Genomic DNA, 18,154 nt, shown 5'->3' on the forward strand with positions numbered 1-18,154 from the left:
TGGCGGGGCTGTGAGGTGTGCGGTAGAACAAAGACTTGGTAGGGTAGTGGATAGCGTCATGCTTTACAGCACCAATGATCAAAAGATCACAGGTTCAAGTCTCGCTGCTGCCTGTAAGGAGTTTGTACATTCTCCATGTGACAGCGTGGGTTTCCTCTGGGTGCTCTGGTTTCCTCCCACAATCCAAAGGAGTGGGCTGGCCCCAGCACGTTCGCCAGTTGTTGACGCAAACGATACATTTCACTGCACGTTTCGAGGTTTCGACATACATCTGACAAGTAGAGATAATCCTTAACTTGTCGTCTTTAAAAAATCAGAATCAGGTTCATTATCACTGACATGGGTTGTGAATCTTGTGTTTTTGTGGCAACAGTACATTACAAGACATAAAAATTACTATAGATTACAGTAGGAAATAAAAAATGGTGCAAAAAGAGAGCAAAATGTCAGTGATAATAAAGCTGACTGCTTCTGATTTACATGCACTAGGTGACCTCTACTGCAGAGGGAAGGGGGAGGGACAGAGGCAAAAGGGGAGGAGGGGAGGAAGTTGTCACGTGCGAGTCAGTGTCTTCTCCTCGCTGCCAGTGTTGAGTCTGTTCCTGTCACCCCTCCCTGGACTCACAGCCCCCTTCAGCTTTGCCTCAGCCGGTGAGTCTCTCCCTTCCCTCCTTCGCGCATCGCGTGACCCCCTCCACCTCATTCCCTCTTCAGCCTCGAGGACCAGGGAGTCCAAATGTCACTCTGCAGGAGGAAGAGGTGAAGAAAGAGCAGTGTGGGAGAGAGGGGGAGGAGGGAGAAGGAGGTAGGAGAGAAAAGGCAGGGAGCAGTGTGGGAGGGAGTGAGGATGGAGGGAGGAAGGGGGTGAAAAGGTTGTGGGAAAGGAGGGAGAATGGAAGGGGTAAGGTGGATGGAGGGAGGGTGAGGGGTGGAGAGGGGTTTTGATGGAGTGAATGGGCAAGGGCAAACACGCACACGCACACACGCAGAAAACACACTCTCGCATAGCCTGCACACTCAATTCTTGGAGAGGACCTGTGCACAGAAAACACACACACACACACACACACACACACACACACACACACACACACACACACACAAAGACACACAGACACACAGACACACACACACACACACACACACACACACACACACACACACACACACACACACACACACACACACACACACACCTGCAGATGTCCACCATTCCTACTGGCCAACTGCACATGCTAAGGTGGGGGATCAGAATCAGTCTGTTACCCCCCACCACCACCAACTGAGATGGAGCCCAGGGATGGGGGGAGATGCGTTGAGAAGGGGTGGTAGTTGGGGAACAGCAGCTGGTGGTTGAGAAACTCCAGCAAGGAAAAGTTCAAGTGCAATAAGAAGTTTCAGAAGTTGGCAGCAAAGTTCCCCAGTGATTGCTGGGTGGGAGGGTAGGGGGGAACGGGGAATTTTAACCGTTTGTGAGGGGGCAGGACTCGGCCCACAGAGGAAGCACGGAAAGGCTGTGTCACAGAGCACAGGCTCCTGAACACACACATACTTTGTCCAACCTGGCACTCACATCTCCCCTTCCTCTCTCTCTCTCTCTCTCTCTCTCTCTCTCTCTCTCTCTCTCTCTCTCTCTGCCTCCCTTTCTCTCTACTTGTTCCCCTCTATTTCCATTGCCCTCTTTCTCTCCCTGTCCACAGTCTTTGTCCCCTTTCTATTTCCCTCACTCGCTTTCTCTCTCTAACCCTCTTCCTTTCACCTTTTCCCTTCTTCTCCTTGTCCCCACTCCCTCTCTCTGTCCCAATTTTTCTCACTCTATCTGAGCCTCTCTCTCATGCTTTGTATCTTCCTCTTTCTCTCTCCCCACTCTCTGTCACCCCTCACTCTGCCTCTCCCTTTCCCCAACCCTGTACATTATCTCTTACACTCTCTCCCTCTCTCTCACTCTCTACTTCTCTCTCTGTCTCTTTCTCTGTCCCTCTCTCCCTATAAAATTCTCATGATCTCTCCCAGTTTTGCTCTATGACATCAAGTCAAAGTCGAACTGGAGTTTACTGTCACCTGTACAAGTCGCTATGTGCATTGGTGCAATGAAAAACTTACTTTCAGCAGCATTACTGGCACATTCACAAGGAAATGTAAATTATATGCAAGTTTACAGAGTAAGATAAGGATGAAGAAACAAAGTCTATTGCACTGTAAACTGGTCCCTGTGTTTCTGTACTAAGTTAGTGATGAGGGCTAGTTCCAGAAATGAATGGTTAAAGGGAAGTAGCTGTTCCTGGACCTGGTGGTGAGAGTAATCGGGGGAATATTAACTATGGGGGAAATATCGGTGGGGATATTATCTGTGGGGGAGATATCGATTGGAATATTATCTGTGAGGGAAGTATTGGTGGGAATATTATCTGTGGGGAAGATATCAGTTGGAATATTATCTGTGGGGAAAGTATTGGTGGGAATATTATCTGTGGGGGAAGATATTGGTGGGACTATTATCTGTGGGGGAGATATTGGTGGGAATATAATCTGGGGGAGATATCGGTGAGGGTATTATCTGTGGGGGAGATATCGGTGGGAATATTATCTGTGGGGGAGATATTGGTGGGAATATAATCTGTTGGGGGAGATATCGGTGAGGGTATTATCTGTGGGGGAGATCTCGGTGGGAATATTATCTGTGGGGGAGATCTCGGTGGGAATATTATCTGTGGGGGAGATCTCGGTGGGAATATTATCTGTGGGGGAGATATCGGTGAGGGTATTATCTGTGGGGGAGATATCGGTGGGAATATTATTTGTGGCGGAAGATATCGGTAGGAATATTATCTGTTGAGGAGATATCGGTGGTAATGGAAGATATCAGTGGGGAGATATCAGTCGGAATATTACCTGTGGGGAAAGTATTGGTGGGAATATTATCTGTGGGGGAAGATATTGGTGGGACTATTATCTGTGGGGGAGATATTGGTGGGAATATAATCTGGGGGAGATATTGGTGGGAATATAATCTGGGGGAGATATCGGTGAGGGTATTATCTGTGGGGGAGATCTCGGTGGGAATATTATCTGTGGGGGAGATCTCGGTGGGAATATTAACTATGGGGGAAATATCGGTGGGGATATTATCTGTGGGGGAGATATCGATTGGAATATTATCTGTGAGGGAAGTATTGGTGGGAATATTATCTGTGGGGAAGATATCAGTTGGAATATTATCTGTGGGGAAAGTATTGGTGGGAATATTATCTGTGGGGGAAGATATTGGTGGGACTATTATCTGTGGGGGAGATATTGGTGGGAATATAATCTGGGGGAGATATCGGTGAGGGTATTATCTGTGGGGGAGATATCGGTGGGAATATTATCTGTGGGGGAGATATTGGTGGGAATATAATCTGTTGGGGGAGATATCGGTGAGGGTATTATCTGTGGGGGAGATCTCGGTGGGAATATTATCTGTGGGGGAGATCTCGGTGGGAATATTATCTGTGGGGGAGATCTCGGTGGGAATATTATCTGTGGGGGAGATATCGGTGAGGGTATTATCTGTGGGGGAGATATCGGTGGGAATATTATTTGTGGCGGAAGATATCGGTAGGAATATTATCTGTTGAGGAGATATCGGTGGTAATGGAAGATATCAGTGGGGAGATATCAGTCGGAATATTACCTGTGGGGAAAGTATTGGTGGGAATATTACCTGTGGGGAAAGTATTGGTGGGAATATTACCTGTGGGGGAGATATCGGTGGTAATATTGGAAGATATCAGTGGGGAGATATCAGTCGGAATATTATCTGTGGGGGAAGATATCGGTGGGAATATAATCTGTTGGGGGAGATATCGGTGAGGGTATTATCTGTGGGGGAGATATCGGTAGGAATATAATCTGTTGGGGGAGATATCGGTGAGGGTATTATCTGTTGAGATATCGGTGGTAATATTGGAAGATATCAGTGGGAGTATTATCTGTGGGGGAGACTTCGGTGGGAATATTATCTGTCTGAATGTTATCTGTGGGGGAGATATCGGTGGGAATATTATCTGTGGGGGAGATATCGGTGGGAATATTATCTGTGGGGGAGATATCGGTGGGAATATTATCTGTGGGGGAGATATCGGTGGGAATATTATCTGTGGGGGAGATATCGGTGGGAATATTATCTGTGGGGGAGATATCGGTGGGAATATTATCTGTGTGAATGTTATCTGTGGGGGAGATATGGTTGGAATATTACCTGTTGGGGAAATAGCAATGAGAATATTATCTGTGGGGAAGTTATTGGTGGGAATATTATTTGTGGGAGAGACATGTTTGGAATATTATCAGTGGGGGAAGATATTGCTGGGGATATTATCTGTGGGGTAGATATCGGTGAGGGTATTATCTGTGGGGAGATATCGGTGGGAATATAATCTGTTGGGGAGGTATCATTGGGAATATTACCAATGGGGGAGATATCAGTTGGAATATTATCTGTGGGGGAAGATATTGGTGGAAATATTATCTGTGGGGGAAGATATTGGGAATATTATCTGTGGGGGAGATATCGGTGGGAATATTATCTGTTGAGGAGATATCGGTGGTAATATTGGAATATTATCTGTGGGGAGATATCAGTCGGAATATTATCTGTGGGGAAGATATCGGTTGGAATATTATCTGTGGGGAAAGTATTGGTGGGAATATTACCTGTGGGGAAAGTATTGGTGGGAATATTACCTGTGGGGGAAGATATCGGTGGGAATATTATCTGTGGGGGAGATATCGGTGGTAATACTGGAAGATATCAGTGGGGAGATATCAGTCGGAATTTTATCTGTGGGAAGATATTGGTGGGAATATTACCTGTGGGGGAATTATCAGTGGGAATATTATTTGTGGGGAAGTTATTAGTGGGAATATTATTTGTGGGAGAGACATGTTTGGAATATTATCTGTGGGGGAAGATATTGGTGGAAATATTATCTGTGGGGGAAGATATTGGGAATATTATCTGTGGGGGAGATATCGGTGGAAATATTATCTGTTGAGATATCGGTGGTAATATTGGAATATTATCTGTGGGGAGATATCAGTCGGAATATTATCTGTGGGGAAGATATCGGTTGGAATATTACCTGTGGGGAAAGTATTGGTGGGAATATTACCTGTGGGGAAAGTATTGGTGGGAATATTACCTGTGGGGGAAGATATCGGTGGGAATATTATCTGTGGGGGAGATATCGGTGGTAATACTGGAAGATATCAGTGGGGAGATATCAGTCGGAATTTTATCTGTGGGAAGATATTGGTGGGAATATTACCTGTGGGGGAGATATCGGTGAGGGTATTATCTGTGGGGGAGATATTGGTGGGAATATAATCTGTTGGGGAGGTATTGTTGGAATATTACGAATGGGGGAGATATCAGTGGGAATATTATCTGTGGCGGAAGATATCGGTGGGAATATTATCTGTTGAGATATCGGTGGTAATATTATCTGTGGGGGAAGATATCGGTGGGAATATTATTTGTGGGAGAGACATGTTTGGCATATTATCTGTGGGAGAGATATCGATGGGAATATTATCTGTGGGGATGATATCGATGGGAGTGATTTTCAGGTATGTAGTCAATTGTAACTATTTTGATTGCTGGTGTTGTTCAGCTTTGGACCGAGTTGGGTATGCATCTGTTATGGTGAAGCGTTGGGTATTAATCTCGAAGGTATTTATTCTTCCTCGTTGACATCTCTCCTAATTCTTAATTGTGTTGCCTCATGTTTAGGAACCCCAAGTATTCATCAATTGGCTTGACAACTGCGCTGCTTGCTTTTTTGTCTTGTGTTATCCCCCATCCCCGCCTCTTCAGACAGTAATTGAACGGTTAATGATCCATGTTTTCCTTCCTGTTCTCCGAAAATAATATGCTCTGTGTTAACCCCGTGTTAAATCTCACCGCCGGCTGCACGCTTACATCCGGCCACAGCGCCGTTCTATTTTGGGGACAGGGTTCGATCAGTTTCAAGGTTTGAACGGACCTCACTCTCTCACTTTCCCTTTCTGACCTTCTCTCCCGGCTCTCTGTTCCACCTTTTCCCTGCTGCCTTGCCCCTGTCCTTTTCTTCCCCTTTCTTTGAACTCTCTCTCTCTCCCTCAGCCTTACTACCTCCATTTATACTGCTCCTTCCCCCTCTCCCATCCTCCTTCTGCATTTTCCCATCTCTTGTCTCCTCTTTCTCTCCCCTGCCCCCTCTCACTCCTCTTCCCACCAGCCTCCCTCCCTCCTTCTCTCACCGACTCTCTGCCTGATCCTTTCTGTTTCCTCACGCCCTCTCCTTTCTCCCTTCAGCTCTCCTTCCTTCTACCCCTTTTACTGCCATCCTTTCTCCTCCCTTCCATCTGCCTCCCTCTCCCTTTCTCACCCATAGAATCCCTTCTAGCCCCTCCACCCTCATCTCGCTCCTTCCTGTCCCTTCCCTCACTATCTCCTCTCCCTCACCCACTCCATCCCCTGCTCCCTATCCTCCCCACCCCCTTCCCTCCCCTCTTCCCCACCCCATCCCCTTCATCCCACACTTTCCCATTCACCCTTACCTCCCTAACCCTATCCCTCCTGCTCTTCCTTTCCTCTCCATCCTGTTCCTCCCCACCCACTCCTTTCTCCCTCAACTCTCCTTCCTCCCCTTTACTGCTAACTCCCTCCCACACCCTCAAGCCTTCCCCCCTCCTTTCCCTCCACCTCCCTCGTACTTCCTTCACCCTCCATCCTCCCTATCAACCTTCATAATCCGTACTATATCCTCCTCCATTTCGCCCTCCCTCCTCTCCTATTTCCCCCATATCCCTCTCCATTCCCCGTCCCTGATCCCCCCCTCTTCCCTTACTCCTTCCTACCCCTCTCCCTCCCCATATCTTCCCTCTCTCCACACTCCTTCTGCACCCATTCCCTTCTTCGTCTCCCTTTTCCTCCGTCCCGCAGACACAGACCGCTGAGGCCTCCGCCTCTCCGTTCGCTCTTCCTGCTGCTGAGCTGTTTGACCCGCCCACCTCCCTCACCTCCGGCCCCTCTAGCGAGCCCGTCGCCCCGCCGGCAGCCGCTGCAAGGGCGGTGGGAGCGGCGCCGGCAGCCCCGGGCTCCGATATCCGTGGTAGGGGCGTGGGGTAAGTCCCAGCGGAGAGGGGTGTCCGTTCCGGCTCCCATTCTCCCCCGATCATACCTTGTGCTCTAAACACCGTCCCAGGGACAGAGAGAGGGAGAAGAGTGGTGAGGGGGTAGAAGGTAACGGGAGCGGGGGAAGGAGGGTGGGGGGGGATGGGAACGGGAGGGGAGGGTGGGGGCGAGGAGATGGGTGGTGGTTGACAGAGGGGAGGAAGGCTGGGGAAATGGGAGGGCAGAAGAGAGGGGGGAGGGGAGAGATGAGAGAGAAGGTGGAAGGGGAGGGAGAGTGAGAGTGGAAAGGGTGAGAAAAGGGGAGAGCTGATGGAGGGACAGAAGTGGGGAAGAGAGAGGAGGGGATGGGAGACAGGAGGAAGCGAGAGATTGGATGGTGTAGGGCAAGGGAGAAGGAGAGTCTCTCTTTTGTCACTTCAAATGTGGCAAGATCAAAGTTTTAAACAGTAGTAGGGCACTCCCTCAAAGGGAGAGTATTGGGGAAGAGACAGGACAGGAAGAGAGTGGGATTGAGGGAGGGAATGTCCTCAAAGAAACTCCCCTCTCCCTCCCGCTCTCTCTTTCAATCTATCCAATCCTCCCTCACTCCTCCCTCTACCTTTTCCTCTATCCCGTCCTCCCTCCCTTCCCTCTTACCTCCCCCTTCCTTCTCTCCTCCCATTCACCTAGCCTTCCTCCCCTCTCTCACCCAGCCTCCCTCTCCTTGACCCCACCTTCCCCTCCCATTCCTATCCCCATCCCCCACCCTCTCTCCCCTTCCCTCACTCTCCTTCCTCAGCTCTCCACTCCCCTTACCATCTACCCTTTCCTCTCCCAGCTGTATAAAACTTTGATCTGGCCACATTTGAAGTATTGTGTGCAGTTTTGGTCTCCCCCTCTCCCATTACAGGAAGGGTGTGGAGACTTTGGAGACGGTGCAAAGGAAGTCTACAGGATGCTGCCTGGATTAAAGTTGTAAACAGAGGTTGGACAAACTTGGGTTGTTTCTCTGGAATGGCGGAGAGCAGATAGAGCTTCTATTTTGAGGCTATGCCATCTGGCCCTAGACTCTTCCACTATTGGAAACATCCTCTCAATGTCTACTCCATCTAGTCCTTTCAGTATTTGGTATGTTTCAGTGAGATTCCCCATCAAACTTTCTTCATACATTAGCCATTTTGTTCACAGGATCGTTCTCGTTAAGCTTCTCCAACGGCAGCACATTCTTCCCCAGATAGGGGACCCAAAACTGCTCTCAGTACTCCAAGTGAGGCCTCACCAGTGCTTTATAAAGCTTCAACATTACATTATATTCTAGTCCTCTTGTACAAAAATGCTAATATTGCATTTGCCTTCCTTATCACCAACTCAACCTGCAAATTAATCTTTAGGGAATCCTGCCCCATAACTCCCAAGTTCCTTTGCACCTCTAGTTTCTGAATTTTCTCCTTGTTTAGAAAATAGTCTACGTCTTTATTCCTACTAACAAAATGCATGACCACACACTTCCCGACACTGTATTCCATCTGCCACTGGTTTGCCCATTCTCCTAATCTGTCTAAGTCCTTCTGCAGACTCCCTGCTTCCTCAACACTACCTACCCCTTCATCTATCTTTGTATCATTTGCAAACATGGCCACAAAGCCATCAATTCCATCATCTAAATCATTGGCATACAATGTGAAAAGAAGAGGTCCCAACAACAACCCCTGGGGAACACCTCTAGTCTCTGGCAGCCAATCAGAAGAGGCTCCCTTTATTCCCACTCTTTGCCTTCTGCCAATCAGCCATTGCTCTATCCGTGCCAGAATCTTTCCTGTAATACCATGGGCTCTTAACTTATTAAGCAGCCTTACGGGCATCACCTTGTCAAAGGTCTTCTGAAAATTCAGGTAAATTGGATGCCAAAATGGGCAGGAAGTGGAGATTGTTCAGGACTGGCCTGTACAAGAACTTCAGAAGATTGGGATCCATGGTTACTTGGCCATTTGGATTCAGAATCAGTTTCTCCCTCAAACAGAAGGTGGTGTTACTTTGGCTGGAGGTCTGTGACTAGTGGGGCCTCTGCTGTTTGAAATATATGGAAATGACTTGGATGAGAATTTAGATACTCAAGAGATTCTGCAGATGTTGAAAATCTGAGTAACACACACAAAATGCTGGAGGGACTCGGCAGGTCAGCGGTGCCACAGAATTCCTCCAGCATTGTGTGTGTTGTTCCAGATGAAAACTTAAATAGGTAGGTTAGTAAGTTTGGAGATGATGCAAAGATTTGTGATGTGGATATTGTAGAAGGTTGCCAAAGGATACAGCTGGATATAGACCAGTTACAGGTGGGGCAGCGGAATGACAGATGGAGTTTAATTGGGGTAAGTGTGAGGTATTGCACTTTGGGAGGTCAAATGTAAAGAGACAGGACACAGTTGATGTACAAGGGATCTAGAGGTTCATGTCCCTAGATTTAAATTTATTTATTATTAATCACATGTACATTGAAACATACAGTGAAATGTGTCCTTTGCATTGACACAATCTGGGGACGTGCTGGGGGCAGCCCACAAGTGACACCACACATAGCCCCTGGAAGTGGCTGCACAACTTGACAGGGTGGTAAAGAAAGAAAATGGCACTGAGTTCTAGAACACAAGAAATTCTGCAGATGCAGGAAATCCAAAGCAATACACACAAAATTCTGGAGGAACTCAGCAGGTCAGGCAGCATCTGTAGGGGAGGAAAGTACAGTTGACATTTCGGGCTGAGGCCCTTCTTCAGGACTGGAAAGGAATAGACAAGATGCCAGAATAAAAAGTTGGGGAGGAGAAGGAGGTAGCTAGAAGCCAAGTGGGCAGGGAAAGTAAAAGGCTGGAGAGGAAGGAATCTGTTTGGATAGGAGAGTGGACTATGGAAGAAAGGAAAGGAGGGGCACCGGGGGAGGTGATGGGCAGATGAGAAGAGATGAGAGGCCAGAGTGGGGAATAGAGGGGAGGGGGAGGGAATTTTTTTTTACCAGAAGTTCAAGAAATCAAAGTTCATGCCATCAGGTTGGAGGCTACCCAGATGGAATATGAGGTGTTGTTCCTCCAACCTGAGGGTGGCTTCCTTTTGCCATGGACCAACATGTTAGAATGGGAATGAGAATCAAGAGTCGGGAGACTTTTGCCTAGATTAAACTTCTATCTGCCATTTCTCTGCCCATAACTGTAACTGGATTATATCCCGCTGTATCCTTTGCAGCTTTATAAAACTTTGTTCAGGCTATATTTGGAGAATCGCATTCAGTTTTATTTGCCCTCATTACAGGAAGGATGTGAGGGTGCAGGAGAGGTTCACCAGGATTCAAGATTCTAGATTGTTTAATGTCATTTCTAGTACACTAGTGAAAAGGAGAATGAAATAATTGTTATTCCGAATCCGATGCAGCACAAACAAAACACACACACACAAAAGATAAAGAACACAATAATTTAAAAAACACAATTAATATAAATACATAAGATAGTTTTATACACAGATTGATTGTGTGTCCATAAAGTGACGCTGGGCACAGTGTCTGTACGTAAGGTGACTCTGACAGGAAACGATAAGGTAGTGGTGGTTGGGGGTTGTGGAGGGGTGGGTTAGTGGATGTTGATCAGTTTTACTGCTTGGGAAAAGTAACTGTTTTTGAGTCTGCTGGTCTCGGTGTGGATGTTATGTAGCCTCCTCCCTGACGGGAGTGGGACAGACAGTCCGTGAACAGAGGGGGTGAGATCCTTCGTGATGTTACTGGCCCTTTTCCGGCACCTTTCTGTATACACGTCCTTGACGGTGGGTCGGCAGTTGCCGGTGACACTTGGGCAGTTTTGTCTACCCGCTGTAGAGCCGCCTTGCCCACTGCAGTGCCGTTTCCGTACCATGCAGTGATACAGCTTGTCAGGATGCTCTGTAATGAGCATCTGTAGAGTGATGTGAACATTGACTCTTCAGAAAGCAGATGAACTTTCCATTGAGAGGTTGTGTCAGATGTGCACTCCCAGGAGTTTGAACCTGCTCACAATTTCCCCGGCTGTGCCGCTGATGTAAAGAGAGGTGTGACTTCTCCCGGAATCGACAGACATCTCCTTTGTCTTGTTGACACTGAGGAAGAGGTTGTTCACCTGGCACCAGGACTTGAGTTCTTCAGCCTCCTCTCTGTAGGCCATCTCATCATTGTTGGTGATGAGCCCCACCACTGTCACGTCATTGGCAAAGCTTGACAATGTGATTACTCAATGTGTGATCAGCACGCGGCCCTGGGAAGCAGCTGTGTTGAGGATGATGGGGAGGGAGGAGTGATTGTATATCCTGACTACCTGAGGTCAGTTGGTTAGGAAGTCCAACACCCAGTTGCCCAGTGGTGTATTTAGACCGGGGAGTAGGAGTTTGTTCACTAAGGTTTGTGGGATAGTAGTGTTGAACACTGAACTGAAATCAAGAAACAGCATTCTGACATAAAAATGCTTTGTTTTCTAGGTGTGTCAGGACCAGGTGCACGATAGATGCATCTGTCGTAGAGTGGTTCTGTCAGTGAGCATATTGTGAGTGTCCAATGTGGCAGGACTGGAGGTTTTGATGTGTGCCATTACCCAGCCATTCAAAGCACTTCATGGTGATTGGGGTCAGTGCCACCGGGCGGTAGTTGTTTAGTTCTGAAGGTGTAGAGTTCTCTGGCACAGGACTGCAGCCTGGATAAGCGAAGTGTTGAGGATGCCCGTGCAGATGTCAGTGAGCTGGTGTGCATGGTCCCTGGGATGTTGTCCGACCCAGCCGCGTTATGGGGGTTGACTCTCATGTCCTTCTCACATCTGCTGCTGTTACAGGCAGTCACTGCTCACCTGGGAGGGGGGTAGCTTTCATGGCCTCCATTGTGTTGCATGCCTCGAAACGTGCATCAAAGTTGTAGAGAGTGTCTGGGAGGGAGGTGTCGCTGGTACAGTTGACGCTGTTTTGCCTTGCCTAGCCTGTAATGCCCTTGATATGCCGCTACATAAGCTGTCAGCAGGTGTTCTTGAATTATTTTTGTCTTTGCATTCTTGATGCCTAAGATATGTGTCTACTCAGTCTGTGCCTCTCATAATCCAAAAGTTGAAATGTCTAGCACCAGAGGCGAGAGGGGTTCAGCTCAAATTAGATATGTGGGGCAAGTTTTTTTTTACACAGTGCTGGATTCCTGGAATGTGCTGCCGGGGTGGTGGTGGAGGCAGACACAATAGAGGATGTTTGAGAGGCTCAGACAGACAACGGATACACAGGGAATGGAGGGATACGGACATTGTTCAGGCAGAAGGGATCAGTTTAATTGTGTTCAGCACAGACATTTTAGGAAAAGGGCTTGTTACGATTCTGTGTTCCTCTGTGACAAGGGGACAAAGACAGAGTGCAACCAGGGCCAGACTCGGTTTATTCTCACTGATGACGGGATGGTGTGGAGGGAGTGTGTGGGCTGATGGGATTGTTCCCATGCTGTACTGTTCTGTGTTCAAATGGAATTGGAATTGGTTTATTACTGTCACACGTACTGATTGGTTAAATGTCTAATTAAACTAATCCTGTTGACATACACAGTATCTAAGAGCCTCTTAAATGCCTCTGAAATATCTGCCTCCACCACCACTCCTGGCAGCATATTCCGGGCACCCATAACTCTCTGTGTATAAACTTGCCCTGCACATCATCTTTGAACTTTACCTCTCTCACCTTAAATCTATTCTCTCTGGGATTAGACAATTCGACCCTGGGAGTGGAAGATTCCATCTGTCTAACTGTACCTCTCTAAATTTTATGAACCTCGCTCAGGTCTCCCCTCAGCCTCTGCCGCTCCAGAGAAAACAACCCAAGTACTACAGGCACATCCGGCTGAACTTCCTTTGTACCCTCCAAAGCCTTGACATCCTTCAATAATGGGGAGACCAGAACTGAATGCAATACTCCAGACATGGCCTTTATAAAACCTGCATTGCAGTCCAGATGACTGGCCAATGCTCAGGCAAATACCTTATAAGCTGTGCTCAGTAGAGAGACAGGATGCCAGATTGTCATGAGATGGAGATCTCTCCAAAATGGAACTGCGTTAAGGGAAGGTGCCGAGGGAGAGTCACTCTGTGTCTGACCCTGGGAGTGTATGATGGGACAATGTGGAGGGAGATTCACTCTGTGTCTAACCCCGAGAGTGTGTGATGGGACGGTGTGGAGGGAGGTTCACTCTGTGTCTGATCCCGGGAGTGTGTGATGGGACGGTGTGGAGGGAGATTCACTCTCTGTCTGACCCCGGGAGTGTGTGATGGGACAGTATAGAGGGCGATTCACGGTGTGTCTGACTCTGGGAGAGTGTGGAGGGAGATTCATTCTGTGTCTGACTCTGGGAGAGTGTGATCGGAGAGTGTGGAGGGAGATTCACTCTGTGTCTGACCCCAGGAGTGTATGATGGGACGGTGTGGAGGGAGATTCACTCTGTGTCTGACCCTGGGAGTCTGTGATGGGACGGTGTGGAGGGAGATTCACTCTCTGTCTGACCCCGGGAGTGTGTGATGGGACGGTGTGGAGTGAGATTCACACTGTTTCTGACCCCAGGAGTGTGTGATGGGACAGTGTGGAGGGAGATTCACTCTGAGTCTGACCCTGGGAGTGTGTGACGGGACGGTGTGGAGGGAGATTCACTCTGTGTCTGACGCTGGGAGTGTGTGATTGGACGGTGTGGAGGGGGACTTACTATGTGTCTGACCCCGGGAGTGTGTGATGGGACGGTGTGGAGGGAGATTAACTCTGTGTTTGTACCCTGCCTGTTTGCTGTGCCCTATGTGTGTATGTACTCTGATTGTGTGTGTTCTGACTTCCTTGAACAGGAAGTGTATGTTCCTGCTGCAATTTTAAGTCCGTTTTCAGAAACTGGCTAATCCGGTTATTTGGTTGACATGTTCAGCTTAGTTTAGTTGTTGATTGTGAAATCTCAAACACTTGTGCCAAAATCTATATTTAGCTCAGCGGAAATGAAATATGAAATCTGCTTTATTACCTCATGACGGAGCAAAGGGCTGTAGTTACTCTCACTCTCTCATACAGTGACACTCACACATACAAAGAACAGGGAACATTACAGAACAGGTCTAGGCTCTTCAACCCACGCTATCTGTTTCAAATACAGTTCCGAATTAAAATAAATCTTTTCTGCCTCCACAATGTCCTTACCTCTTCATTCCCTGCACATCCACATTTCTGGCTAAGAGCTTCTTAAACACCTCAGTCATATCTCCCTCTTCCACCACCCCAGGCAGCATATTCCAGGCACCCACCACCCTCAGTGTAGGGAACAAAACATCTCCTTTGGACTTACTCTCCCCCATATTAAACACATGCCCTCTGGTATTGGACAGTTCGACCCTGGAAGGAAAAGGTATCTATGCCTCTCATGACCTTATAAATCTCTATCAGGTACATCTATAAACCGCAGTGTCCATCACTCTAGAGAAAACAGCCCAAGTTTGTCCAGCCTCTGCTTATAGCCAATGCATCAACTGCTCTGTACGTGACCACAAGTACCTGCAAAGTTGTGGACACAGCTCAGCACATCACGGAAGCCAGCCTCCCCTCCATGGACTCTGTCTACACTTCTCACTGTCTCAGTGAAGAAGCCAGCATCATCAAATATCCACCCACCCCGGACGTTCTCTCTCCTCCCCCCCATCAGACTCGAGGGCAGCTTCTACCCTGCTGTTATCAGACTATTGAATGGTCCTTTAGTAAGCTGAGATGGACTCTTGACCTCACCGTCTACCGTGTTATGACCTTGCACCTTATTGACTGCCTGCACTGCACTTTCTCTGTGACTGTGACACTTTATTCTGCATTCTGTTATTGCTTTATCTTGTTCTATCTCAATGCACTGTGTGATGATCTGATCTGTGTGAAGTGTGCAAGAGAAATTTTTCACTTCACCTCAGTAAGTGTGACAGTAGTAAACCAATTGTAATTCCTCTAATCCAGGAAGCATACTGGTGAATGTTTTCAGCACCCTCTCCGAAGCTCCCACCTTGCGCTCTTAATCTGTCTTTGCAGCCTTGCACACTTGCTGTCAAAAATTTTGCCCTCAAAAAGAGAGTTTGAAAGAAAGAGTGAGGGGGCAGGAATGGGGGGAGGGGAAGAGGATGAGAATGGAGTGGCGGTGGATTGAGGGAGGGAAGGAGGGAAAGGATGTTTGCTGTTCCTGGGAGAGAACAGATGAACTGAAGAGCCTTGGTAATAGGCTTCCCTCCTTGACCCACTGCTCTCATCATCAGGATCACTAACCACACTCGAGCGCCTGGTGCACAAGGATGGACCTGCGGATTGATCAGTTGTATGGGAATGGGGGTGAGCAGTCCCCCCACCGTTCGGAGACAGTTATCACCCCCCACCCCCTCTGCATGCCGCTCCCAAAACAACAGATACAGGTCAGTGGAATCCCATGATATGCTTGCCTGTACCTCCCCTCCCTATGTATGTGTCTGTGTCTCCCTCTGCTTGGATTTTCCTTCCGTCTATAACCCCACCCTCCTACCCCTGTACCTCTGCATCCACACCTGCCTGTACCTACCCACCCTCCTCCACCCACCTCTATCTTCCCTCTGTCTTCTGCCTGTACTTCAGCACCCTACCGAAATCTTCCCACCCTCCCTCATCTACCTGCACCTCTCTCTGTACCTGTGCATTTTGTCTCTGCCTCTACCTTTGTACCCTCCCCCATCTGTGCCCCCCCTCCCTCCTTCACCTGCACCTCCTCACCCTGTCACTGGCAGTGTCTCCATACCATCCTCCATCTGAGCCTACACTCCCTCCACCTGGAGCCTGTACCTCCACTTGTTCCTCTGCACCCTCGCTCCGTCTGCACCTGCCCTCACTCAGCCTGTGAATGCCTCTGCTTGCTCCCCACTGCAACCTACCACTTCTTTGCCTGTACCTTCCCTCTGTCTGTCAATCCACCTGTAATGCACTCCTCCTGCACTCCCACCGCCTTCTCGTCACTCTCTCCCTCATTCCCCTCGCTGATGGGTCTCTCACTCTCTCTGTTCCAGGGCCCGGACATGAGATGTGACCAACAGGGGGGCTCATCCCATGGGAAGCTCCGACTGTTACGGAACAAGGACCAAGGGAAGCAAAGTAAGAGGGAGTGGTAGTGGGGCAGGGCAGGGAAAGAGGGGAGGGGAGGGTGGAGGAAGTGGGAGGGAGAGGGAAGGAGGGAGAAGAGAAAGGGAGAGTAAGAGTGTGGGGGGAGAGAGAGGAGTAGGGAAGGGAGTGGCTTACAGAGACAGGAAGGGGTGTAGGTGACAGATGTGGTGTAGGAAAGGGTTACAGAAGACATGCATCTCTCTGGTTCTGTCGGCTGAGAGAGGGGAAATTTCACTATTGACTTGAAACATTCCCTTCTCTGCACTATTTTTAAATCAGTCCCACTTCCCTGGTCCAAAAATAAATTAAACCATCAAGGTTCAGGCATTGCCCCTTCTCCTTGCTGTCCCTGGGGAGAAAGATACCAACTGTCCACTGTATAGATGCCTCTCATAATCTTATAAACCTCTCTCAGATCTCCCCTCAGCCTTTGCCGCTCCAGAGAAAACAACCCAGGTTTGTCCAGCCTCTCCTTGTAGCGCTCACTCTAATCCAGGCAGCGTCCTGGTGAACAGCCTCTGCTCCCTCTCCAAAACCCCCACACCCTTCCTGTAATGGGGCAACCAGCACTGTACTCAACACTCCAGATATGGCCTGACCAGAGTTTTATAGACCTGCAACATAACTCTACAGCCCGATAGCGTGTTCTACGCACCTATTACTCTCTATTTTAAAAAAAACAAATTCTGACTTTCCCCCTATACTTTCCTTCAATCACCTTAAAGTTATGTCCTTTTGTATCAGCCATTTCTACTCAATCATCTTACTCTTATCATCTTACACACCTTTATCAAGTCACCTCTCATCCTCCTTTGATCCAGAGAGAAAATCCTTAGCTCACTCAACCTATTCTCATAAGACATGCTGTCGAGTCTAGGCAGCATCCTCGTGAATCTCATGTGCATCCTCTGACATTCTTCCTATAATGAAGTGACCAGAACTGAACACAATACTTTGAGTGTGGTCTAATCAGGGTTTTATTGAGCTACTGTAGTGGTGTGCTACATGCAGCGCTGAAATAATGACACGGAGTCGGTAAATTGCAGTTAAAGAAGAATTTATTAGAACTTCGCAGCTTCGCTTTAAAGCCTCCCTGATCCTGCCCTCCCCGGATGCTGTAGGGGGCACGTATTCACAGTCCCGCGCAGGCTTTTCCCCTTGTTGGTGAAGCAGACCTGGCGCCCTTTTGGGACTGGCCTTTATGCCGGCGCGCTGGCTATTTGTGAGCCAGTTCGGGTGCACTAGGAAGTGGGTCACCACACTACAACATTACCTTGTGGCTCTTGAACTCAGTCCCCCGACTAATGAAGCACACTACACGCCTCCTTAACAACCCTATCAACTTGTATGGTAATTTTGAGGGATCTAGGGATGTGAACTCCCAGGATCCCTCTGTCCCTCCACACTGCGAAAAGTCCTGCCATTAATGCTGAACTTCACTCTTCACACTTTTCCAGGTTGAACTCCATCTGCCACTTCTCAGCCCAGCTCTGTGTCCTGTCAATGCCCCATTGTAACCTAAGATAATCTTCTACAACTCCATCAACCTTCATGTCATCTGCACTTCCCTATCCAAGTCATTTATAAAAGTCTCAAAGAGCAGAGGTCTTAGAACAGATTCCAGTGGAGCACCAACCTCCAGGCCAAAAATACTTAAGCTACAACCACCCTCTGCCTTCTGTGGGCAAACCAATTGTGAATTCACACAGCCAGGTTTCCCTGGATCCCATGCCTCCTGACATTCTGAATGAGCTTGTAGTGTACAGTGCCAGTGATCGAGGTTCAATTCATGCTGCTGTCTGTAAGGAGTTTGCATGCTCTGAGTTTGTGACCTTGTAGGTTTCCTCTGGGTCTCTG

The 18,154-nt window shown here is 48.3% G+C and overlaps 1 protein-coding gene across 11 annotated transcripts in view; it reads left to right on the top strand.

The window, feature by feature from the left end:
* Positions 1–632: 632 nt before the first annotated feature.
* LOC132384766 (histone deacetylase 7-like) overlaps positions 633–18,154 on the top strand; it is a 47,868-nt gene continuing 30,346 nt past the window's right edge. For 6 of the 11 annotated variants that reach the window (XM_059956229.1, XM_059956234.1, XM_059956232.1 and 3 more), the window contains exons 1-3: positions 6,045–7,149; positions 15,430–15,582; positions 16,204–16,288. In XM_059956229.1, coding sequence (XP_059812212.1) covers positions 15,466–15,582; positions 16,204–16,288 — 202 coding nt within the window. In that variant the 5' untranslated portion in view covers positions 6,045–7,149; positions 15,430–15,465. Of the gene's footprint in view, positions 652–6,043; positions 7,150–7,918; positions 8,124–15,429; positions 15,583–16,203; positions 16,289–18,154 lie in introns of those variants that run through there. The other 5 variants (XM_059956237.1, XM_059956235.1, XM_059956231.1 and 2 more) reach the window with 4 other exon arrangements.

The sequence above is a fragment of the Hypanus sabinus genome, chromosome X1 (assembly GCF_030144855.1).
Source record: "Hypanus sabinus isolate sHypSab1 chromosome X1, sHypSab1.hap1, whole genome shotgun sequence".
Classification (NCBI taxonomy): domain Eukaryota; kingdom Metazoa; phylum Chordata; class Chondrichthyes; order Myliobatiformes; family Dasyatidae; genus Hypanus; species Hypanus sabinus.